Source organism: Globicephala melas, chromosome 3 (genome assembly GCF_963455315.2).
Source record: "Globicephala melas chromosome 3, mGloMel1.2, whole genome shotgun sequence".
In the NCBI taxonomy this organism is placed as follows: domain Eukaryota; kingdom Metazoa; phylum Chordata; class Mammalia; order Artiodactyla; family Delphinidae; genus Globicephala; species Globicephala melas.
Genome location: NC_083316.1, coordinates 153,655,816 through 153,682,695, shown reverse-complemented (window position 1 = coordinate 153,682,695; position 26,880 = coordinate 153,655,816). Strand labels below are relative to the sequence as shown.

Genomic DNA, 26,880 nt, shown 5'->3' with positions numbered 1-26,880 from the left:
AGTAAAAATAAAAATGAGCCTAACTAGTTACCCTAAATTTAGATGTTTCCATTATCAGTATGTTCTGATTATTTGCTTTTCTGTTTTCACATTAATTATAATCTCTTTAATCTTTAGATTTCTTACTTCTACCTTGTCTTTATTTTCCGTTTGTTAAATTTTAATTTTATGATTCAAAGGAAAAAATACAATTCTTTATTTTTGTTCCCAACTTTTTTTTTAATTGAAGTATAACTGATTTACAATATTGTACTAGTTTCAGGTGTACAGCAAAGTGATTCAGTTTTATATATGTGTGTGTGTACGTGTATGTATGTGTGTATATGTATACATATATATATCCTTTTTCAGATTGTTTTCCATTATAGGTTATTAAATGATGCTGAATATAGTTCCCTGTGCTATACAGTAGGTCCCTGTTGTTTATTTTATATATAGTAGTGTGTATCTGTTAATCCCAAATTTCTCCCTCCTGCCCTTTCCCCTTTGGTAACCACAAGTTTGTTTTTCACCCAATTTTCTTAATTTTATACATTCAGCTACTGGACTTAAGTATCTAGCTTTCATCCCTTCACACTTCCATAGATAAATTTACTTTCTTACTATTTCTACACTTTCACTGAAATCTAACATCTCATTTCTTTTTATTACTTATCTTTATCAGTTGTTTAGTCTAGTTGAAAATGTTTACTCTTCCTTTTGTTTTAACTTTCTGCTAACTTATTTGCAAGTTTCAATTTTTTCTCTTAACCTTGTATATACTTTTTAAAATCCCCCTACCCCATACTTCTGTTATATTTTTTTTCTGTTAGGATCTGTTATCATAATGGCCTGCAAAAGTGATCTGGACCCTAGCCCTTCTTGATTTCTCAGGAACCTTGTATTAATGATCATTCCCTCTTTTTCTTTTTCCTCTCATTTAAACCTGCTTGTCTCTTCCATCTTAAAAATAAAGGAGAAGAAGGAAAGATATCTCAAAAGACTCCATTTTACTGCCACTGTTCTCAAGAGCTGCCTGTACCTGTGATTCTCATCTCCTCAGTATCCACCCCATTCCTCATCACATTTTAATCTCTGCATCCAGCCACTCCACTAAAAGTGCTCTAATTAAAAGGCACCAATAACCTTGGTGTTGCTAAATCCCAGGACATGCCTAATCCTCTTCCAAACTGACCTCGCAGTAACATCTGTCCCAGCTGAGCACTCTTCTCTCTTGGCTTTCAGGGCTCTCATCTTCCTGGCTTTCCTCTTCCTCCTCTTCCTTCACAGCCCTCCTTCCTAGTCTTCTTGACTGACTCCATTCCCTCCACATGAACACTCAAACCACTTGGACATAGGTCTAAGGCTCTCCAGAGCTAGAATTCTCTCTACGTTGATGGCAGACTTTTTTTTACTGGAATAACGATGCTCACTAACATTTCATGCCAATCAGCCCTTTTCTGAGAAACTATTTTTCAAATTTTACTTCTATAAATCCATAGTTTCCAATATATACAACTAAATCAGAATGCTAAGAATCAGGAGAGGAATACAGATAATTAAATGCAGGGAAGAGATGGTCTTGCTTTGATGAGCTAACAGACATTCTTGAATGTCTTTACTGGTTCACACAGAAGGAGGCATAGGAGAGCACCTGTAGGCAGGTGAATGGACAGTCACTTTCTAATTTATTTGTTTCCTGGCAGCTTTGCCCCACTTCCAGGCAAGGCCATGGGATCACCTTGAGGTTTCAAATGGATTCTATCAGTTGCCAAAAAAACCCACCCCAAACCAAAACCAGAAACAGAAACCTAATTTAATTTGGGCATCACCTCTACACAGTCATGCTTTAAGTGACACCTACTTGAGAGCAAGCTTTAGGGGGGAGGGAGGTAGACAGACGATCTAAGATGAGGCACACAGAAGTTAAATTACATATGAAGGAGAGGCCTTTTCTCTGTTTTCCACAGGATGTGAATAGGAAACATGTGACTCCAGTTGTTGCTCGCAGTCATTTTGTGATAAAGAGGGGAACAATCTTAGGATAAAGTTAAAGCTATGATGACAAAGGGACACTGAAAGGGACAAGATCCTTGGTAACACTGCTGAGTGCTGAATCTCTGAACCCTGAAAGCTGCCCTACCTTGGAGTTTCCAGTTCTGACACAGGATTAATGTCCTCCTTATCTGTAATCAATCTAAGCAGGAATTTGTTACTTGGAGCACTCACACTTCTCATGTGAGTCAAGTGGCAAAGGTCAAGACTGGGGCTTTATCCCTGCTGAGGGGCTCTCTTAATCCATCAGGATCCTTGGCAACTCAAACCCACCAAGAAGATCAAATCATAAGAAGAAAGCTTCTTGGAAAAGTCCTTTGACACAGGGAGGCAGCTGTGATGCCAATTCTTTGCCTCCCTCCTTCGAGGGGAGTGGTAGCTATTCAGGAGTGGAGAGCTTCACTTGAAGACAAACATTTTTTTTTTAATATCTTTATTGGAGTATAATTGCTTTACAATGGTGTGTTAGTTTCTGCTTTATAACAAAGTGAATCAGTTATACATATACATATGTTCCCATATCTCTTCCCTCTTGTGTCTCCCTCCCTCCCACCCTCCCTATCCCACCCCTCCAGGTGGTCACAAAGCACCGAGCTGATCTCCCTGTGCTATGCGGCTGCTTCCCACTAGCTATCTACCTTACGTTTGGTAGTATATGAAGACTAACATTTAAAGCAAGGGTTCTTGATAAGGATACATGGGTAGAATCCAGGAGGCCAGGGAAATCGTCTTTACTTTCACTAAACGCTAACTGACATTTAGCATTTTCTTCATCTGTAATTCTGTAACCAATAGCAACTACATTAATTTTTGTTATCTCAAAATACTGGTAATTAAAGTTATTAAACCCACACCAAGAGCTTGTTACTTGATATGTTAATAATCACATCTATTACTATGTCACAAATATTTTAAATACGTTGATACTTGTTTCAGTATACTTGGTTTCCTTTAATCCTATTTACTTTTGTACTGATCACTATCCTGAGAAGAAGTCCACAGTTTTCTTTTTCACTAGACTGCAAAAGGAGTCTCAACTGCCAGGTTTAGTTTGTTTAAGTTATATGACATATTTGTATCTGTTTCTATTACTTTACTTTGTTCTTATTATCCCTAAGCTTCTTTATACTACCCCCACCCCCACTTCTGAATGAATAAAAAAAATTTTCTTTATTACCCTCTTTATTACCCTCTTTTCTTATTACCCTCTTTTCATACTCAAGTTCTATTTTTTAGAAGTTACCCTTAAAAAATTAACATGCATACCTGATAAAAAGTTTACATTTAATCAATGCCTCTATCTTCTTCCTTAATAACACAAGGCTCTTAAAAGGGCTGCCATAACAAAGTACTATAAACTTCGTGGTTTAAACAACAGAAACTTATTCTCTCACAGTTCTGAAGGCCAGAAGTCTTAAATCAAGGTTGTTGGCAGGGCCATCTTCCCTCTGAAGGTCCTAGTGGAGAATCCTTGCTTGCCTCTTTTGGCTTCTGGAGCTCCAGGTGACCTTGGCTTGTGGCTGCATCACTCCAACCTCTGCTTCTGTCTTCACATGGCCTTCTCCTCTGTGTCTGTCTCTTCACTTCTGTCTCTTATAAAGACACTCATCATTGGATTTAGGACACACCTACGCAATCAAGGATGATCTCATCTAAAGATCTTTAATTTAATTACATCTGCAAAGACCTTTTTTCCAAATAACGTTTCCACATTCACAGGTTCCAAGGATTAGGACGTGAATGTACTCCGGGGAGACGACCATTCACCCCCGCTTCAGAATGAGACTCCAACCACCACCTTTCATCGTATGTGTAACTGCCCACTATGCAGTTCCACCTTACTTTAATTATCCCCTCAATGTTTCATACAGTCAATGTTTGTTAAACTTTACCTACAGATGCTTGTCAGTCCTTACATTAGTCAGGGTTCTCCAGAGAAACAGACCAGTAAGATATTTCTGTGTGTATAAAGAGATTTATTTTGTAAGGAACTGGCTCATGCAATTACAGAGGCTGACAAGTCCCAAGATCTGCAGGGTAAGTCAGCAAGCTGGAGAATTGATGGTGGAGTTCCAGTCCGAAGGCTGGCAGGCACGAGACCCAGGGCGCGATGATGTTTCAGTTTAACTCCGAAGGCAGGAAAAAGCCAATGTCCAGTTTGAAGGCAGTCAGGCAAGACGAATTCTCTCTTATTTGGAGGATAATCAGCCCTTCTGTTTCATCCAGGCCTTCAAGTGACTGGATGAGGTCCACCCACAACAGGGAGGGCAACCTGCTTTAATCTGCTTTATTCAATCTATCAATTTATGTGTTAATGTCATCGAAAAATACCCTCACAGAAACACCCAGAATGATGTTTGACCAAATACCTGGGAACCCTGTGGCCCCGTGAAGGTGACACATAAAATTAACCATCACAGTACTCCTCACATCTCAATTTTCCCTTCTGTGTTTCCTCCTTCTCACTTATTCTACATCTTTTAGAATTTCTTTCAATGAAGATCTTTAAGGGTAAACTTGCTTTTTCAGGTAAACTTGTCTTTACACATCTGAAAACTTCTTTCACTTTCCCTCATTCTTGAATGATAAATTAGGGTAAAAAGTCTAGATTGTTATTGTTCTGTTAGCACACTAAAGATAATATTCCATTGTCTTCTGCTTCTCATGTTGAGAAGAGGCTGAACAAAACATTTTAATTATCTAGGCTCTCAAATGTTACCTACTTTTTACTTTTGCATCTAATATTTTTAAGAAGTAAAATAAATATGATCTATTAATCACCAATTTTAACCTCTTCGGATATATTCTGAAGAAACAAACTTTTCACTACCTTTTCATATAGAATTTTAAAGGAAAAGGAAACAATATAATATCTTCTGTACACCTAGAGTGCTGGATATATCAATCAACATTGCAAGAAGGGTCATACGTAGCTGAACTGTCAGCAAGTTTAATTGCCAATAGCTATCCATTATCGTTTGTCTTCTATACTTAGTTACTGTAGATCTCAAATGGATTTTGATTATTTTTTACATCCTTAGAACTTACATATATCTGTTGGATGTTCTCCATGACATAATAAAAAGCATCTTAACAGTAATTTTAAATGATGGCTAACTCAAATCACTTAACTTGAAAAGTCATGTTCAGAAATAATTTCTATTAAAACTGATGTAACAAATACTTCATGCATAAGAGATGCTATAAATCAAAATAACTAAAAATCACTGCTAGGTCCTTGTACAATCATGGTATCATAGTACACATACACAAGTGCTAATTATTTTATCCACAGCACTCCCCATTCCACAAAAGCATCATAACACTGAATACAACTATTTCTGAGGCTCTCTTTTCTGCTGGCTCCTATCCATCATGTATTCCTCCCACCACAAGGATGGTTCAACATCCACAAATCAATGTGATACACCACATTAACAAAAAGAAGGATAAAAGTCATATGATCATCGCCATAGATGCAGAAAAAGCATATGATAAAATTCAGCATCCATTTATGATAAAAACTCTCAACAAAGTAAAATGGGTAGAGAGGGAATGTACCTCAACATAATGATAAGCCCACAGCTAACATCATACTCAACAGTGAAAACCTAAAAGCTTTTCCTCTAAGATCAGGAAAAAGACAAGGATACCCACTCTTGCCACTTTTATGCAACACAGTACTCGAAGTCCTAGCCAGTGCAATTAGACAAGAAAAAGAAATAAAAGGCATCCAAATCTGAAAAGAAGAAGTAAGACTGTCTCTATTTGTAGATGACATGATATTGTATATAGAAAACTCCAAAGACTCCACCAAAAAACTGTTAGAACTAATAAACAAATTCCATAAAGTTGCAGGATACAAGATCAATATATGTAAATCAGCTGTGTTTCTATATACTGATAACAGACTATCAGAAAGATAAATTAAGAAAACAATCGCATTTACAATCACATCAAAAAGAATGAAATAGGGTCTTCCCCCGTGGTGCAGTGGTTAAGAGTCCACTGGCCAATGCAGGGGACATGGGTTCGAGCCCTGATCCAGGAAGATCCCACATGCCGCAGAGCAACTAAGCCCATGCACCACAACTACTGAGCCTGTGCTCTAGAGCATGCAAGTCACAAATACTGAAGCCCGCGTGCCACAACTACTGAAACCTGTGAGCCTAGAGCCTGTGCTCTGCAACAAGAGAAGCCACGGCAGTGAGAAGCCCTCGCACTGCAATGCCCCCACTCGCTGCAACTAAAGAAAGCCTGCGTGCAGCAACGAAGACCCAACGCAGCCAATAAAAAATAAATAAATAAATACATCAAATCTAAAAAGAATGAAATACCTAGGAATAAACTTAACCAAGGAGGTGGAAGACCCGTACAATGAAAACTATAAGACACTGACAAAAGAAACTGAAAAAGACACAAATAAATGGAAAAATAATCTGTGCTCACAGACTGGAAGAATTAATATTGTTAAAATGTCCATTCTACCCAAAGCAATCTACAGATTCAGTGTAACCCCTACAAAAAGTCCAATGACATTTTTCACAGAAACTGAATAAACAATCCTACAATTTGTATGGAAGCACAAAATACCCCAAATAGCCAAAGCAATCTTGAGAAAGAAGAACAAAGCTAGAGGCATCATGCTTCCAGATTTCAAACTATATTACAGGACTACAGTAATCAAAATAGTATGATATTGGCATAAAAACAGACACATAGATCAATGGAACAGAATAGTCTCCAGAAACAAACCCACACATATATGGTCAATCAATTTCCTACAAAGGGGCCAAGAACATGCAATAGGGAAAGGACAGTCTCTTCAATAAACAGTGATGGGAAAACTGGACAGCCACGTGCAAAAGAATGAAACTGGACCACTATCTTACACCATACACAAAAACAATGGTCCTTGTTTCATGCAAATTTCTATTGACACAGTTCCCCACTATTTCTTACATTTCACAGGTGCTAGCTAAGTGTGTGATATTGCTGTTATCCCTTGAATTAATGATGTTAGTTAAAAGAGATGACTCATTCTCATGAAAAAAAAAAATTACGGGCTAGGAACAATGTCACTCACACTAACAGGAGAAGTATTTGTCCAGAGGCTAACTAACCACTGACTGAAGGAAGGACTTTAAGTGAAACTGCTGAGGAAGGAGGTAAGAGAACATGAAAAAAAAATCATGAAATCAGTCCCTATTGAGGACAATTAGAAAAAAAATAACACGGTGAGAGACTATTCATATAAGAAAACAAATGAGAACAGGAAGTTTAAAGTTTTCATAATCTGAGATGTTTGTAAACCAATAAATGTAAGTAATGAGAAAAATATTTAAAGTTTATCCTAAATATACAAAATAACCAATGAGATTTGTTGAAGTGGGTCTCAAGATTGGCCGATAATAATAGAAAAGAATACTTTACCTAAGAACCTACTATTCGGAGGAAAAAAGGAAAAGCAGTTATTTTACATCAAGACAATGTTCATCCTTCAAGAAAATTTAAGTGAAAAGAAGAATTCAGAATATGTCTGAGAGATAGAAATGAGACTTTGACGGGGGCAATATACCAAGGTCAACTGGCCAAATGGAGTAAATACAAAAGTTCTTTACAGATCACAAAACTGGCAGACAAGATAGAGTACTGATAGGGGTTCCAGTCATCTACAAAACTGCAGAAATCTCATTTAGCTAAAAGCAGGATGTCTAACAAGTTCCTGATCTGCTTTACTGTTCATTTTGTCTCCCAAAGGATAATTGCTAGGGGTAACCAGAGGAAAATGCTACCCAGAACATAACATATACCCAGACTGTGAAGTGACTAGTAACTTGGAAGAAAGCAACCTATCATTTTACAGTACGCAAAACCCAGGGCAAAAAAGCTGGGTAATTACAAATCATCTTGATGAGAAAGGAAATGAAGAAGCCAGCAAGAATGCACAAGATAAATTCAACTTTAAGGAAGACTCGTACAAAGTAAAGGCCAATGCAGGATGACAATATAGACTTATAAAAATTCTCCCCAAAACTAAAAAGCCCAGAAAGAGTTGAAAGTTGCCGATAATGACAGGAACAAGCAAAGGGGCTTCTCTCAATCCCTTCCCAAAAGATTTAAGTTTTTTCTGAGCAAGAAGAATAGGAAAGAAATAGGTCCACCGCTCAGGGCCAACAAAACAATGGATGAAAACATTTCTCAAAAACTTTTTTGCTTGTTTCCCTGTAAAGGAGAACAACCTGAGAACTAAGACGACCAGAGCAAGGCTAAAGCACCCTGGAAATGGGTTGAGTTCATAAGAAAGCAAATATATTCTTAGGATAGGTCTCCCAGTTCAGTAAAACTGCTGTTCATAGCTTGTGCATTCATGCTGGTTTCTTCAAGTAATCTCTCATTCCATTAAAATAATTTATAATTACCCAGCTTTCTTTGCCCTGGTGTTTGCAAACTTAAAAATGTTATAGTTGCTTTCTTCCAAATTTCTAGTCACTTTGCTTTACATCATCAAATGCAAAGACTACTTCCCAGTCCTCAGCATGCCATCCTCCTCAGCAGTGTCAGAGGTAGCAAACCACTTAACTTTTAAGACAATATATATTTCTTTGGTCTCTTCCTTCTCCTTCTCAGTCTTCTTGGCTATCCAGTTGTCCCAGCACCCTCTGTTGAAAAGACTGTTCTTTTCCTCACTCAATTGTGTTGGCACCTTTGTCAAAAATCAATTGATCATAAATTAAGGGTTTATTTCTGGTTCTCAGTTCTATGCCATTGATCTATATGTCTATGCCAGTCCACAGTGACTTGTAAGTTTTGAAATCAGGAAATGTAGCCCTCTAATTTTGTTTTTCTTTTGCAAGATTGTTTTGACAATTCTACGTCCACATACATTTTGCTGGCCAATTTCTGCAAAAAGCCAGCTGGTATTTTCTTAGGGTTATTGAATCTGTAGGTCAGTTTGGGGGAGTGCTGTCACTATAACAGTATTAAGTCTTTAGATTCATGAACATGGGATGTCTTTCCATTTACTTAGGTCTTCTGGAATTTCTTGTGACAGTATTTTGTAGTTTTCAAGGCCAATGACATTTTAAATGATATTAAAAATATATTTTCTAATTGTTTGTTCTGGCATACAGAAGTACAACTGACTGTGTGTGTGTTTTTATTGATCTTGTATCTAGTGACCTTTCTAAATTTACTCAACTTTAAGAAAAATCACTCTGTAATAATAAATGAGAAACAAAGGTTTAATGACATTTAATTATGGATTAACACAGGCTGCCTTTCTCAATCCATGGCAGATGGTTGTGTATCTCATATGGTATCTGAGGTATCCTGAATGAAGAGTGATCCCACAAATGTAAAGCGGATGTCAGTGACTCCCTCACACATGTGTTTTTTCAGTTTATTGCAAAATAGCATATATACTCAGTTACATGGATTTATACATGATACCATCTACTTTTAACTAAATGTCCCTCATTAAATGGACAATGCCTTAAAAACATCCCTACAAAATAAAGCAAAAATAAATTGGAAGAGCTGACATTTCTACTCTTGTACAACCTCTTTTTAGTTACCATAAAAGGTTTTAAAAAACCCAACTAATCAGATTTGTAAAAGAAAGCCCCCAAATTAGAAATGATCATGAAACACTATTAGAAATACACTTATTACAGCTGTTATTAGCTATTAACCTAAGTGTTAGGCTTTAAGGTACTATGTCAAAGAAGACCAATAGTGTGGTTTAACATTTCTAAGTATAATACATATATTGGGGATAAATGTACACGCACAACCAAAAAAGTCTGTGCCCCAGTACTACAGGGAATGGGTTAGAGAGGGCACCAGTAGACACAGGGAAGCCAGTTAGGAGGCCACAGTCTAGGTAAGAGATTAGAGAAGGTTGCAATGGATGTGGAGAGAAATAGATACATTTTAGAGATATTCAGGAATTTGGATCAACAGGACTTGGTAATTAATTAGATATGAGGGGGTTGGGGTCTAAAGATGATGTCCTAGTTTCTGGCATAACACACTGGGTAGAAGGTGGTGTTGACTGAAACAGCAAACGTTGGAGGAGAAACAGATTTTTGGAGGAAAGATGATGAACTGTTGTGGACATACCAGGCTTGAAAGAAAATTGAGAGGGAGAGAATAATTCCACTCCCTAAGCATACCTCCAATAAAATGTTATATATTTTATGTAACAGAAGACATGTACACCATGTTTATGACAGCATTACTTGTAACAGTCAAAAAACAGGCAACCCACATGTCCTTCAACAGCAGAATAGGTAAAATGTGATATATTCATGCACTGGATCACTGACAAAACTATTGCTATATGCAATGACATGAATTTATTTCACCAGTATGATGTGAGCAAAAGAAACTAATCACAAGATGAAAAAGAATACATACCATGATTCTATGTATATAAGTTAAAAAGCAGGCATAATCTCTAGTGTTCAAAGTCAGGACAGTATTTACTTTTGGGGAGGGAGCAAGGGAGAAGTAGTGATTGAAAGGGGACTCCCAGGGAGCTCTGTGGAGCTCATAATGCTCTATTTCTTGACAAGGTTCAGAGTGACGTCAATGTGGTCGCTGTAGTAATTCATCAAGCTGTGGACTTATGATGGTGTATTTTTCTGTGTATGTTATAGCAGACAAATACTGTATGACTCCATTTATATGAGGTTTCTAGAGTAGTCAAATTCATAGAGACAGAAAGTAGAAGGGTGGCTGCCAGGGGCTGGGGGGAGAAGGAAAGGCATAGCTTAATGGGTATAGGGTTTCCGTTTTGCAAGATGAAAAGACTTCTAGAGATTGGTTCCACAACAACGTGAATCTAGTCAACACTACTGAACTGTACATCTAAAATGGTTAAGATGGTAAACTTCATGTTACATGTATTTTACCATAATTAAAAATTAAACGAACAAACGAACCAATCAACCCTTCAGTAATTTTCTACTCCTCTTGGGATAAAGTCCAAAATCCTAACACAGCCTAGAAAGTACTGACCCACCTTTTCACCTCTGCTGTATACCACTCTTCCCCTTACTCTCAACTCCTTTCAGTTTCTCAAGCACACCAAGGGTTTCTTTGTACCTTTGGTCTTCATATATTTTCCTGGCCTGAAATGGTCTTCCTTTCTGTGCCCCTTTTAGTTTAATATCTGCTCCTGCTTTAGCCTCAGCTTAAACATCGTTTCTTCCGAGAAGCCTGCCCTGAGCATCCTAGACTGGGTTAGTTCTCTCATTTATGCTCTCTCAGCATCCTGATACTTTCCCCAAGAATTATTATTAAATTATTACTTGTGTTATTATCTGTTTAATGTTTGTTTTCACCACTAGACAATACACAGGGGCTGACTCACCTTGCTTCTTCCACTAGACAGCCACCAGACAGCATGAAGGAACTTCTTGTCCTGCCTGCCGTACACGTGTTTAATAATTATTTGCTGAATGAGTATTTGAAGAGCTGTCCCACATGAGTTTAGGATTTCTGATCCAGATGAATTATAGTCTGGTGACAACATGCAAATGAGAAACTGCATCATTGACAATGATCTTTGAGCAATCATAAAAGAGAGACATTAGAAAACTAACCTGTGTAAATAGCACTCCAATATTTATAAACTGATAAAGATGGACTGTGTAGATTATGGGCTAGTTAGGGTACTATTAATCCCTAGAAAAATTTCAGAAATAATTATTCAAGGAATAATTTGTAGACACTTAGAGGAGGAAGCTATAATCATGGGGTGCTTGCACAGGTTCACAATGTGTGGGAGACAGAATAATGCCCTCCTCCCAATCCTCCCAATGTCTCCATCCTAATCCCTGGGACCTGTGAATATGTTAGGTAACATGACAAGAGGGAATTAAGGTTGGTAATCAGTTGACTTTAAAATAAAGAGATTACCTTGGACTATGTGGGTGGGCCCAATGTAATCACAGGGTCTTAAATGTGGAAGAGAGGTAGGAAATCAGAGTCACAGAAAGCTCTGAAGATGCCTCACTGCTGATTTTGAAGATAGAGGAAGGGGCCATGAGCCAATGAATACAGGCAGTCTCTAGAAGCTGGAAAAAACAAGGAAATGGATTCTCCCTCAGACCATCCAGAAGGAATACAGTCTTGCCCAACACCTTGATTTTAGCCCAGTGAAACCCATTTAGGACTTCTCACTTCCAAAACTGTAGGATAATAAATTTGTGTTCTTTTAATCCACCTGGTTTGAGGTAATTGATCACAGTGGCAATAGGAAAATAACATACTATTAAGCCATAAAAATGCACTTCTTCTCCTTCCTAGCAAATCAGAAACAAAGTAAATACAATATATTTGTTTTTTTCCATCAAAGAACTTGATTATGTCTTTTATGATATCATAAGACAAAGAAATATGTACTACATGCAAAGTCAATAAAGTAAATTAGAAAATGGTTAAATGCCCTCCCCACTCCCCCAGAAGTGCTGATTAATGGAATAATGTCAACCATCTTAGAAGGTTTTTAGAAACACACTACAAGGGTCTGTTCATTCACACTCTTCCGATACTTTTATCAATAACTTAGAGCAGCGTTCTTAACTTTGGGTCCGTGGACCACTTGAGGCCTCAACAGGCATCTGAACCTCTTAAACTTTATTGAAAACTCTGTGTACATATACACAAATAAGTATTTTTCATCAGAAAGGTCCACAGCTTTCATTAAAGTCTTAATAGGAATCCATAATCCCAGAAGGTTAAGAACCACTGACCTACATGAAGACACAGGAAGTATGCTCATCACCTTCACGGGTGACACAAAGCTGCTAAAAAGAGTAAAGACTGGATGAAAAATCAGGATTCAAAAAGTATCCTGAAAGGCTGAATGAACAGGCTGAACCCCGTAAAGGTAAAATCACTTGGCTTAGGGCAGCCTCCATGAAAAAGACCTAGAAGGTCTAATCAGCAGTAATCTCAGTATGAGTCAGTGATCAGGGCTACCAAAAGAACCTACATGACTCTAGGCAGGTGTTCAGAATGATGGAAAAAAAGCATTCTACTCTTTTCTGCATTGGTGAAACCAAGTTGCAATACTGTTCAATTATGCTTTTCTCTTTGGGCCGCCATAACAAATGACTACAAACCTGGTGGCTTAAAACAACATAAATTTATTGTCTCACAGTTCAGGCCAGAAGTCAAAGTGAAGGTGTTGGCAGGGCTGGCTCCTTCTGGAGGCTCCAAGGGAGAAATAGTCCCATGTCTCTCTCCGAAGCCTCTGGTGGTTGCCAGCAATCCTTGGCACTCCCTGGTGATGGCAGCGTAACTCCTATCTCTGTCTACCTCTATCTTCCCATTGTCTCTCTGTATCCTCTCTTCTCCTTATAAGTACACCAGTCACTGGATTTAGGCTCCACCCTAAACTAGTATGATCTTATCTTGATCCTTAACTACTTACATCTGCAAAGATCCTATTTCCAAATAAGATCACATTCTGAGCTTCCAGGTGGACATGAAGTTTTGTAGGACACTATTCAACTCACTGCATCCTTTAAGTGGAATATTGCTTTCTATGGTTTACAATACCATATTCTTAAGAATGGTCAATAGAAATAGGAATATGAAGTCTAAGGGTTAGAGGACTTGAGTCAGACAAGGAAATTAACTACTGTCTACAAATTTTTGAACTGCCTTTTTTTCCTCCAAAAGAAAAAAAGACTTTCTAACATTCTGTTTTCCAGAGATGAATGTGGTAGATTTCTGTCACTCATTTGTTCAAGCTTGAGCTGTAAAACCATTGGATAGTAATGCTGAGGCCTCAGATGGGTGGTTAGACTTGATGATCACTGATGACTGTTAAGTTCTCAGATTCTAAAATTCCTTCCCCATGTCTCCATCTCCATGGCCCTTTTAACTGGCCATTATACAGTATCAAAGAACCATAAAGCTCTACTAATACAGCAAACACTGTGTGGGAGAGTAGGAGGTAGAGGTGAGTGGGATGCCAGCAAGAAGGTACACATTGTAAAGAAAACTCAGAAGCCCTAGGAACGAAAGAATATCAGAATACAGGTAGCTTCAGCATGGTGAGCAAGGGTGAGATGAATGGCCTGAGGGAAGGAAAGGCTGGAGCCAGACCAAGCAGCAAGTGCCTTGTATACCACAGTAAGGAGTTCAGATTTCCATTCTAAGGACAATAAGAAACCACTGAAGGGTAGTTTAAGCAAGGAGTGACATGACTGGGTGAAGCTTCAAGATCACTGTGGCTACCAGGGAGAAAAGACTGATGGAAGTTAAGAGAAAAAGCAGAAAGACCAAAAAAGGGTAAGAGATGGTTGCTGCCTGTACCAAGATGGCAGGAGTGAAAATGGCAAGCAATAGATAGATATGATACACCCTGAAGGTAAACTGTGGAGGATGGATCAGATGTGGAATGTGAGGAAAAGAAGCCAGGATGAAATTTGTTTAAATAACAAGAGCGGACAGCAATGTCATTTACTGAGATGGAGAAGACTGGGGAACAGTGGTAGCAGACTGGAAGGCAAAAAATAGATATATATCAAAAGCTCCATTTGAAGCTTATCAATCTGGAGGTGTCTCTGAGAAATTTAAGTTAAAGATACCAAGTAGGCAGTTGAATATACGAATCCAGAGCTCAGAGGAGAAGATTAGGCTAAAAGTAAAGATACAGGAAGCTGTCGCAGGAGGCATGTGGAGAGAGGAAAAAATTGTTGTCACAAAGAGTTCTCTTATTTCTTTACAAGAAAATATTTTTGGATTACTGGATATTGTTAAGTGCCCATTTATTTTTGCTTAAGTTTTATGATCTCAAACCTCAGTCAGTTGGGTTCTAAGATTTTTCTCCAGCAACATTCAGCTGCTTGGGTGACAGAAAGCATGGAGAAGATGAATGGAGAGGAGCTCAGATGTTGGGAAAACAGGGAGCTTCTTCAAAGAAAAAAAAATAGGGGGCAGAATTCATTTGCAGTGCACACAGGGGAAAGAGTGGGAATCATACTGTGTACATGGATTAAAAAAAGACAAATTCACCCAATGGCATACAGCAAAGTGCATCAGCCCCATTCACCCCATCACCCCCAGTCGCCAGAGGCAACCACTTTTAACTAGCTCTTTTTTAGTTCTTCCGGTGGTCACCTTCCACTAGTTCTAAAAAGGCTTACAGCCATTATTTCCTGGTTTCTCAACTTTAGACATTGTGTGTGGATTTACGATGTCACAAATTAGGATTCTGCTCACTTAACACTTCTCCATCTTCCCTCTCTTCTGATTTTATTATTTCATTATTTTCCACTGCAGTTAAACATTTCTAGTTTCTGCAATTACAGACTATCTCTTGAATCCTCACCTGTGAGATGAGATGAAGATACTGGCCCTCACCTGTCCCTAATATCTCCTTTCTCTCTTCTATTTCTCCAGCTTTGTCATCTATTTATAATTGTATACTCTTAAGGTTGATAACATTTCCTTTCTGGTCTGCAATTATACAGGTTTCTCTGCTACACAAAAGTCGAGCATTCCTGTGAAACCTTTTGTAAGCCAAAATGGCAAAAAGAGAAGAAGCAATTACTGCAGGACACATCTTGCTAACGGACCCACAAAATAAATCAAGATAGAGCACAGATGCTCACAGACACGGTTCACAGCTACGGCAGCTCAATGTTAAGATGCTGAGTGTCGTTCCGGGGCAGGAGCTTGGCGGGGCCGCTCTCACTGCTCTGGGTGCAGCTGTCTCTACACTGGCTTGTCAGGCTACAAAACAAATGCTGAATGCTATTTTCGCTTCTTGCCTTTTTTCCATTAAAAGCGAAAATCCTCTTCAGATTTCTGAAGAGGAAATCAAAAATAGGTACTAGGGCTTCCCTGGTGGCACAGTGGTTGAGAGTCCGCCTGCCGATGCAGGGGACACAGGTTCGTGACCCGGTCCGGGAAGATCCCACATGCCATGGAGCGGCTAGGCCCGTGAGCCATGGCCGCTGAACCTGCACGTCCGGAGCCTGTGCTCCGCAACGGGAGAGGCCACAACAGTGAGAGGCCCGCATACCACAAGAAAAAAAAAAAAAAAAAAAAGGTACTAATGTAGGTCTTTTGTAAAAGCAAAGTGTAAAGCGAACTTTCAAAAAGTGGAGATTACCCATAGTTAAGTCTTCATGCTTTAACTACAGATTGATCTTAAACAGTGAAAGCCAACAAAACCAATAAAAGCATTAATATCATCATGATAAAAATATCATACAAAAGCCAAGTCCTGTCCCTTTCTAGGATTTACTAACTGCTCAAAACGATGACACATTTTAGCTTGATTCCTGTTAAGACAAGAACACTTGGTCTTAGAGTTCCTCTTTTCTTATTGGTGAAAAACATGAGAGTTCCTCTTTTCTTATTGGTGAAAAACATGCCCTCTTCAGTTATTTCTAGTGTCTTCCAGTTTTCTACTCATTCTAACCACTGCTTGGAATTCATTCAGTTCTTCTTGAAGCTAGGGAATAAACTTAAAAAAAATACCAACCTTAGACACATACTTGTTCACTTTAGAGAGTATGACTTTCCCCCTATGGAGAAGGTTTTATATTAAAAATAATTTCAAAAAAATGAGAGAGAAAAGAAAATGAGAAATGTCACCCACAATCCAATCAACATAACACAACCATTTTAATCTTTGCATATTACTTTGAGTCCCTGTCCACTGTAAGCATATTTAACACAGTCACAGTTCAATCACTATGCATTTACTTTTGTAGGATACAGCCAGCTTTCACAATGATCCCCTTTAATGGCTATGTAACATTCCACTAAATAGATATATCATAATTTATTAAACCCACTTGGGAAGCGATACAAGATGTGGTTAAAGTATAAGCTCTGCAGTCAGACAGACCTACATCAAGTCCAAACTCTACCGAATCACCACAAGATTCAGCTGGTGGATTACCTCACTCGCTTTAATTCGTCCAACACTAATTACCAGTGCCACCCTCCTATGTTCCAGGCTCAACACTAAGCACTGAGTATGCAAGAGTGGACACTGAGACAGGATCTCTCCCTTCAGAAACAGACAAGATAGATATATAATTTCCAACCATGTTAAGTGCTATAAAGAAAAAAACCCACTAAGTGCGAGACTGGAGTGCCTTAAATTCCCACCCACAGAATGAGGATATAGTACTACCGAGAGCTGTTACAAGTATTAAATGATAATCCATGTACAGTATTTGGCACCATTCTTGGTACACAGTAGTTACCCAATATATATTAACTATATCACTGCCTGGGATAAAGAGAGAACACCAAAGCAGGAAATACCATCCTCTCAGTATACTCCTTCCTCTGTCAATATAAATCCTGTACTTTTTCAGGTTTGAGTTTACTGCTAGAAGTTTGATGTGGGTCTTTTTTAGATCCATTTCTCTCCTTATTATGTTCAAGTTTTCTTTTACCTCCCTGAACAAACTGAGTATATTTGTTATAGCTGTGTTAACATCCTTATCTGCAATTCCATCATTTGCCCCATTTCTGGGACTGTTTCTACTGCCTGTTTCCTGTCTGGTTATGGGTCATGTTTTTCTATTTCTTAGCTTGTCTGCTAATTTTTGATTGGATGCTAGTCTTGGATTTCATGTTTTGGGGAGCTGGATTTTACTGTATTCCTTTAAATATTATTGGGGTTTGTTCAGGATTAGTTACTTCGAATAAATCTGATCCTTTTAAGGTCTGCTTCTAAGCTTTGGTAGGTGGGTCCAGAACAGGCTTTCTCCAGGGCTAATTTGGCCTCACTCCATGCCTTGTGCATCAGGTCTTTCTACTCTGATTAGTGAGAATATGAACTATTCCCAGCCTTGTGCGAACTCCAACAATTCTTCCACCTGCTAAGTTTTAACAGTTCTCCATAAAACGTGCAGATCAGTACTCAGCCAAAGGCTTGAGGGTACCCCCTTGCAGCTTTCCAGAGCTTGCTCTCTGTGCAGCTCCCTCCTCTCCTATACTTGACCTCCTCACACATTCAAGCTGCCTTTGCCTCCCTGAGCTCTGAACTCTGTCTCATCAACTCGGGGAGACCACCAGATTCTTTCTGGGTCCCCCCCTCCCTGTGCTGCAGCTTGGAAACTCTCCAGGAGGTAAACTGAGGCGGTCACAGAGCTCTGTTGTTTATTTCCTTTCTCTCAGGGATCACTGTCTTGTGCTGTTTTTTGACCTATTTCTAAAACAACTTTGTCAGGTTTCCCAGTCACTTTAGGTGGCAAGATAAACCTGGTGTCTGTTACTCCATTATGGCTGGAAGCAGAACTAATCAAGTTTGACTTCAACTTCCACATTTTCAATGGAACTTCTCTAGACTACAAGTCCAAATAATTTTTCATTTCTCTGATCTTTGTACCATTTACGATCTAGCATAATAACAGAGGCCCTACAGTATATTCTGTCCATCAACACCCCACCATCCCCCATCCCACCATACAGCTTCCAGCAATGCCTGCTATCAGTTTCACTACCAGACCAAGCACCACAGGATTAAATGCAATCACATATTACAGTGGCTTGCTAGTGACAGGCACAGTCCTAGGTGTTTGGCTGAAACAAAGAAGACACTGTCCCTAATTTCCAAGAGCTCACAGTTTGGGACAACTGAGTAATCAAATTCTCACCCATAAATCCATAAAATAGTTTTAATGGGAAAAACTAAGGTATAAACGAACCTTTAGAACAGGGATTGTGGGTTGTCAAAAGTTTTCTTAAAGGGCCAGAGAATAAGTAGTTTAGGCTTGGAAGCCATACAGGCTCCTGTAATAACTGCTCAACTCTGCCGGTGTACCTTGAAAGTAACCACAGACATGTGAGTGAATGGGCATGGCTGTGTTCCAATAAGCTCTGTTTACAATAACAGGTGGCTGGCCCCCTGGCTGGAGTTTGCAGACAGCTTGCACCACCTTCTACAATGGCATGTCCTGTTTGTGCCATCCAGACAAGACTGATCTCAACAAGAAAACCAAGTTCTCTCAGGTACAATTACATACTATGTCTTTTGCACACACCACAGAACCTGTATAACACAAGCACAGTGTAGGTGCTTATCAAGGACTTTTTAATTTACTTCATTTGACATTTGAAGGGTTCCCTTTATTTCACTCAAAATTGCTTCCAGCAGTAAAGAAATCTACACTTACTATGCTTTACGGAAAAAAATGAATGCCTAGTGCATAAAATACTCTAAGATGATAAAACAAACAAATGTTGATGATCCTGACAACTTAATTTCATTTTGTAAATAAGTCAAGGTTGCTATACATAAAAGAACCAGCTGTGAGGACTATTCATGCATCCCAGTGATGTGGACATGGTCCAAAACACTACCAGACTTCTTTGAGAATTATCTAAAGAAAGAGTTCACAAGCACGTTAAAAAACTGCATCAAAAATAATTTTCAATTGTCAAAATTAAAATCTATCCAGAAAAGACAAAGATTTGGTATATTGCATGTATTTTTCAAATTGTTCAATCAAAAAGATAATCTCACAAAACAAATTCTAAGTGTTTAAATTTGTTTTCATTGTTGTACAGTATGTATGTATATATATGCACACATACACACCCATGTGACTGATGTGAAAAAAACAGTATCCTTAATGGGTTTATTCCGGCAGGTTTGTTTAACAAGATTTGTCTTATTACTTTACAGTCACACTTTGTTCAAGATGGAGGGAATCCTGGAAGCCATCTAATCGAACGTTCCTTCAAATGAAGGATTTCCCTTTTGTAATATTCAAAACAATGCTCTGTAGTTTGTTCATCTCTTAAAACTCATAGTCAGAATTGAACATGAACTAAAGGTGTGCTTGGCCTATAACGAAGTGCGACCAGTGCCACCCAGGATCCAGATGCTCAAATGCATGCAAGATTAGAATGAGCTCGTCAGTGAGCAGGCTTTGTCCTGTGACATGCAGCTCTAAGCCTCATCTCCCCTCAACTCCCTTCCCTGCAGCTAATTTTTTTTTTACCCAAATCAAGACTACATATTCATTCCTATTAACTTTTTTCTTAGTTTCAGCCCACCATTCCATATACTGAGATCCTAAGGATCCTGTAGTCCAATATTTCAGTTAAATATGTCATGTCTTTATCAAAATCACTGGCACAACAATCAAAGAACTTCACAATGTGAAGAATAACAGGAGGAAAAATTGAAGGCAACAAGTATAGACAACACTTTGCCATAAAGAGAAACAGAGAAATGGGATGGCAGCAGGATGGATATTTGGTGGGGAGGTCAAATGTTTAAATATATATATTCAAATATTTATATGCTAATGAATCATCCAAAAGCAAAGGAAAAATACAGTATGTAAAAACATTTTCTAAATTGTTAAATTCTAAATTATTAAATTTCAACACAAATATAATTTATCATATATTGCTTGGTCATCTAATTTATATCAAAATCTGGTTTTTAGAGCCTCCATCTCCTGAATTCTCCTTCCTTTCAGGATCTCTGCTTCTAGGATCACACTTACTTTTTCTCTGAATATTTTGAAATCTCTAACTATATCCAGTAGCCCCTGCCTTTGCCATTATGAAACTGAACATCACATGGCCCTTTTCATCCAAGATCTTGTTTCCACATTAATCACCTTTACTCTCAGAATTTTAAAAATCAAATTCAGGCTTAATGGATTCTTCCAACAGAATCACATAAAACATAAGAATCTAAGATTTTTAAAAAAATGTTATTGTATCCCTACAGTCAGCAAGATGGCCAAAAAAAGTTTATTATTTGGTAAAATTGCTCTCCAAGGCTGTAACATCCAATCCTGAACATTCCTAGGCTAAGTGGCCATTACCAAATTCTTCCCACCAGCACATCTGCATACAAAATGACATCATCAACAACAGGGCCTTCTCCTCTTCCAACCCCCACGCTAGGGTCAAACAAAAAGTTAGTGTGCACACACATAAAGCACATTTACAATGTCCACTGCACAGTAAATGCTAGCTAGTTTACATTTGTTTCTAGATCTAAGCTCACCCTTTGAGTAAGTAGTAAGAAAGCAACCATGAACCACGATCTGTACATAAATATAAGGTGTGTTCTTTCAAAAGTCCATTTCTAAAAATGAATTCTTTATCAGTTAAAATATGAAATTTGTTGTCACCAAACAAATGAATCTCCATTTACATCTATTTAATGATAAAGAATATATTTTCAAAGTACAACACTTGTTTATGAAATATTTTATAAAGTTTAAAGTTTCCAAAATGTACTTTTAAAATACTAAAGCATCTAAGGAAAAAATAGCCAATTTGCCCTTTAAAGATATAGGACAAATAAATCTTGCTCAGTAATTCATACATGCCTAATCAATAGAAACAATGCAAAATAACAAGAAAGGTTTTTACTTTCACAAACCAAGTCATAGATTTAAAATGAGTCATCATGTTAAGCTCTAGGAAAACTGTAAAGTTATTTTGTCTTTATGTTCATTTCTCCCAAACATTTGTCCTCAAAATGAATTTTCATTAATTTCCCATCTATTGACCACAGCTGTTTTTTTTTGCCAGGAATTCTGTCTCATAACTGTTTTTTGTAATTTGAACATCACTTTGTTCAGTGTCAACACACAGTAAATCTTCAATAAACATGTTAAGAATCAAATTATAAGAGCTTAAGAGTCAGAAGGAATGCATAATTTTTTCTAAAAATACAAAAATTTGAGACTCACTAAATCAAGAATATCATAATGTGAAATACCCAAATATTACTCAAATTTTAAACCGTTTTCTTTCTTTTTTTATTTGAGGTATAATTGACATAAGCCATTTTCTTAAACAGGAAAAGTTTTAAGAGATTTCTACCACAATTCTTGTTTTTCAAATACATTCCTGGGACTTCCCTGGCAGTCCAGTGGTTGGGACTCTGCAAATCCCTGGTCAGGGAACTAAAGATCCTGCAAGTGCATGGTGCAGCCAAAAAAACCAAGAAACAAAAAAAAACCAAAAATAAAATACATCCTAAATTCCTGCTGCAAAAGCACAAAAATGTCTTAGATTTCATGTTAATCCATCGGTTTAGAAACAATTTACAGGTAAACTGACATAAAAACCGCCACTAGACTTGTGAGATTCAGGAAGAGGAGAGAGATTTGTTTTGTTCACTGCTGTGGCCCCTCCCTCTGCCCCAGTGCCTTGGATGGTGGCTGGTACCAGTAGGTTTTCAATTAGTATTTGCTGGATTGAAAAACCCTATGTGTGCAGACCCCTTAGTACAAAGCCAGACCCAAACCTGCAGGATCCCACCAACACCATGAGAAAACATGGAGCAATCTCATGCTGTGCAGATACAAATTGAGCCTCTAGAGAACAGAGGACAGGAAGAGAAGACAGACACTCAGGGGAACTGACTGCAGACTCAGTTTCCACACACTGCTCCAATGTATTCACATTGATGCCGTGTTTAAACTCCACCAATTTAGAGATTCATTTAGGTTAACAAATCTCCTCTTGAAAGAATGCAGGAATCATTTAAACTTCTCAATAACCTTATGGTGTAAACATTTCACCATTCCACTTTGCAGATGAAACTGAGGCTAAAAGGCCGAATTACTTTCTTAGAGTCACAAAGTACTTTCCCAGTGTCACACAGTTTATGTACAGCACGACTCAGAACCTTTAATCCTTTAATGCTACCACCTCGTTGACAGGGGAATAGGACTAACCTTTACCCACACATCAGTGCCCAATACCTTTCTCTCCAAACACCTAAAACAAGTTTTCTTAAAGATGGAGCTTTTGTTTGGGGTGATGGGCAAGCAACAAGTAGTTTCAGAACATGGATCACTTATGAGGTAAGTATCTAAAATGAGGATCATGTATTTGGGGTGCCTGGGGGAATCAAGCCCCAAAGCAAACCACAGATTTCAAAATACTGCACAGGGCCAGCTCTTGCTCTAGAACAGTTTGCCTCTCTCTCTTCCTCTTCCTCCCCTTCCACGTGACCCTCACAGATCTAAGCACCAGAAAATAGACTACCATTGTCAGTGCCATAGTTTGGCAACATTATGTGTCCCAACCACAGTGACTGGCACAGAACAAGCAGGCAAATATTTACTGAACGAACCAAAGGCCAAAGTTGTTTCTGTGGGCAAGGTGGGACCCTAACTGCCTTTTTTTAACAAAGTGGAGATGAGAAGTGTACCCTAACACTTGATTACTGGTGTAAAAATGAACTTTTAAAAGGCAGGTGTAAACTGGGGACAGGCTACAGTCAAAGCCTTACCTGATTCTTCTTCCTCAGCTAGATTGCCTCAAAGAAGAAAACAGCTTAGCACGTTAGCATCCAAATACAGATCTCAGAAGGCGCATGATGTTTTAATATTTTAGAGTATAAAACCAAACACCATTACCTTATTTAGGTTGCCTAGTTTAGGTCATGTTAACATGAACAGCAGCTTAAAAAAGAGTCCCCTCTCAGCATTCTCAGGGTGAGAGTGGGTGGAGGTTGAGAAGAATAGTAGGCATTTTTCCAAAAAGTTTGCTGTGGGCCAAAAAACAAAATCATACTCCACAGTGTGGGAAAAGTTTCCTTTAAAACATGGCCAGAAATTTATACAAATATATGCTTTATACCAAATAATTAAACAGAGCCTATGATAATAGGAAGACGTAAGGTTAAGCCAAACGCTTCAGAGACAACTCTCGAAAATTTTACCTATTTCCCCTTTGGTAGACTCCCGTGACCTGAAGACTTGGCTACAGGTTCCAATTGGTATTGGATTCTTCATAACGTATGATTTTCAGGCGTCAAATTACAGTAAAGCTGGTGGGGCAGAATAACAGCCAAAAGCAACAGAGAAGATGCCCATTTTTCTCCTCCACCCTCCTCTCACTTGCCACTTAAGAAAAACGGCACGCCTCTACATTAGAAAAGGGCCTCATCCTTTGAGATTCAACGCAGCGCTAAGTCTGTGATTTCGGGAACGAACCTGCGGATTCCAAAATACAGGTTAAGACCTCATCCATCATGAACTAGTTTTGCGCTCTTCCACCACCTCCTTTGTCTGAGCTGTCCCTGCAAACTCGCAGTTCAATGCCTTCCTGTAAACAAGCTAACTAAACCAAAAAGGAACGTTCTAAGTCTTTCTCAAAAGAAGAACCCAACAACGCGTCTGAAGCCTCATCCCAGGAGTGAGCAGGCGGGGGTGCACACGACGGGAACCTCGACCCTGGGGCCGCCCGCCGAGCTGCGCGACAATCCGGGCCGGGGTTGGGGCGCCGCGCCCGCCGCCCCCGCGCCCAGGCTGCGGCTCCCGCGGGGCCAGGGACCGGGGACCATCGCCCGCCGCTTCGCCACGGCTTCTCTCTCCGCTGCCAGGCACTCACCTCCGTGGATGGGCAGCGGCGCCAGCACCTGACCGCGGACCTCGGCCTTGGGCGAGTCGAGCCCGTAGCGCCCGCGGTCGATGCGGAATGTGAGCGGGGCGCCGCGGCCGGGCTCCTGCACCGTCACGTTGATGAGCGCCGTGTAGTACTCCTGGCTCGCGTTGTCTGCCCGCGCCGGCCACAGGCTGCAGGTCAGCAGCGCGAGCGCGGCGAGCCGGGCCGGGCCCGCCCGCGCCGCACCGCTCATCGTCCCTCCGGCTGCCGCCGCCGCTGCTCTCGGACCGGGCTCCCGGGCCGGCGCCGAGAGGCGGCGCGGGTGCGGCCGCCGCGGCTCCGGGAGCGCACGCGCGCGGCCGGTGCAGGGCCGGGCACGAGCACGGCCCTCCTCGGTGCCGCGGCCCTGCTGCTCGCCGCCCTCACGTCCGCGGCTCGCCCACGGGGACGCGCCCATGGGCCCCTTCGGCGAGGACGACGGGTCAGCCCGCGCGCGATAGTCTCCTCCGGGTCCCTCCAGGGCCATGGGGGCGGGCCCTCTCCATTCCCCGGGGCCGGTCCCGCCGAGTGGGGGCGCCTCGCAAGGACACGACAGAGGTGGGAGATGCGCCCGAAGAAGGGTCTCTGGAACACAAAGTCCCGGTCGCCGAGCTGCTGCCTCAGGCGCGCGCTCGCCACCGCCCCGCCCACTGTCAGCCGGGTGGCACGGCGCAGGCTTGGGGCTCAGCCCCGCCTCCACGCGCATGCGTGCGAGGGCCTGTCCGCTCCCGGCCGCCTGCACGAGGGCCCTAGGAGGCCCCGGCGCTTTCTTAACCCGAGCTCGGACGTGTTTATACGTCAGGCGTGATGCGCCTAGGATCTAGAGCCCGGGTGCTTTCCAAGGGCCTCTGGAAGAGTTTGAGATGAGGTTACAAAAGAAAAAGAGCTAAAACTTTAAAATTAATTTAAAGATTAAATGTCAATGGGATTACACATTTCAACTGGTCAACTCCAAGTCATATAATTGGCATCACAGGGAGGATGCTTCTGTGCAAATAAGAGTACAAGGGCTCACTAGGCCCGGATCTTTAAGGACATCTGAGTTATTAGGAAGGACCCCTACAGACTAGATGAAACCTCCAGAGTCCCTTGGACAAGGTGGAGACTGTGGTGAGACTTTCCCCCCACCCCAGACCCCCCAGCACACACGCTACCCTATACACACACACACACACACACACCGTATCAGTTAAGCTGTGCACCCTTCTAAAGCATAAATGAAAGGGAAGGGTGAGTCTAGATTTGGGTGTAGCTGAATTCAGGAGCTTATATGATATTGGGCAGCATACTCATCATTGCCATGAAGCAGGGAGGAAGGATGGCATCTTCTGACGAGCCAGGCCTGGATCTCCTGCCTCCTATAGTGGAAAGGGGGTGGAAGTCATCCTTGCTCAACCAACTGTACTGAGAATCCCAGAGAGAGGCAGCATCCCGAAGGAAAGCTGAGGCGCAGTTTCCAGGGAAAGGGTATGGATGTAGTGCAGGCCAACACATCAGATGTCCACTGGTGCCTTCTTATCGACATTCTTAACCATTTCTCCCTCCAATTCCTTCCCTTCCGTCCCCACTACCTTTGTTTGTCTAGTCCATGTCCTGTCCTGAGACTGCGTTTTATTTACTTGCATACAGGAAGTAACCAGGCCACCATCCTAGGCCCTGTACTGAAAGAGGGATCTGCTCTGGCCCTCTCACAGCTGGACCCCTCTCACAGGGCAAGGAGTCCTTGGAACCAAGGTACCTCTGCTCAGGCACCTGAGACCTAGGAATTCCCTTTCCAAACAGTCCTGGGCCTCTTCGGGCCTACATGGTAGGGCTCTTTGTGGTGGGATCTTCTTACTCTGCTCCTATTACTTAACGTGCTGTGGCCTGCCCCTGCTTGAAAAGCTCATGCCCCCTACTACCTTGTCCTTACAAGGGTGTTTCAGAGTGTGGGGTGCTCCTGCCCCCTGGCATAAGAAACAATTACAGAGACCCACAGACGCCACCCTGTTAAGTCAGTTGGGGAGAAAGCAGGTCCTTTCAAGCTCTCTTTTGGCCCTTCTGAATTTGTCAAGGAGAAAGTTGGATCTAAAGTGCTTTTAACATGATCCCCCTTCAAACAAAGTGGGATGAGGTCTTCGTACACAGCTTCAGCAGGCACCAGCATCTAGAGCAATGTTAACAACAACCTGCGTTTGGAGTGTAATAGTCTTTAATTTTATGGAGACCTTTCCATTAGGTCAAGAGATTTTTCATTTATAAGTAGTGATACAAAGCTACCTTTAAAAAAATTGTGGTAAAATACACCTAACATAAAATTTATCGTCATAACCATTTTAAGTGCACAGTTCAGTGATATCAAATACACTGACATTATTATTATTATTTGTTTTTTTGCGGTACACGGGCCTCTCACTGTTGTGGCCTCTCCCGTTGCAGGGCACAGGCTCCAGACGCACA

General features: G+C 40.4%; 1 protein-coding gene across 3 annotated transcripts in view; it reads right to left on the bottom strand.

The window, feature by feature from the left end:
- Positions 1 to 25,088, bottom strand: part of RNF130 (ring finger protein 130) — a 140,687-nt gene extending 115,599 nt beyond the window's left edge. For 2 of the 3 annotated variants that reach the window (XM_060296722.2, XM_060296723.2), the window contains exon 1: positions 24,409 to 25,088. In XM_060296722.2, coding sequence (XP_060152705.2) covers positions 24,409 to 24,928 — 520 coding nt within the window. In that variant the 5' untranslated portion in view covers positions 24,929 to 25,088. The remainder of the gene's footprint in view (positions 1 to 24,408) is intronic. The other variant, XM_030844846.3, reaches the window with a different exon arrangement.
- Positions 25,089 to 26,880: the final 1,792 nt, after the last annotated feature.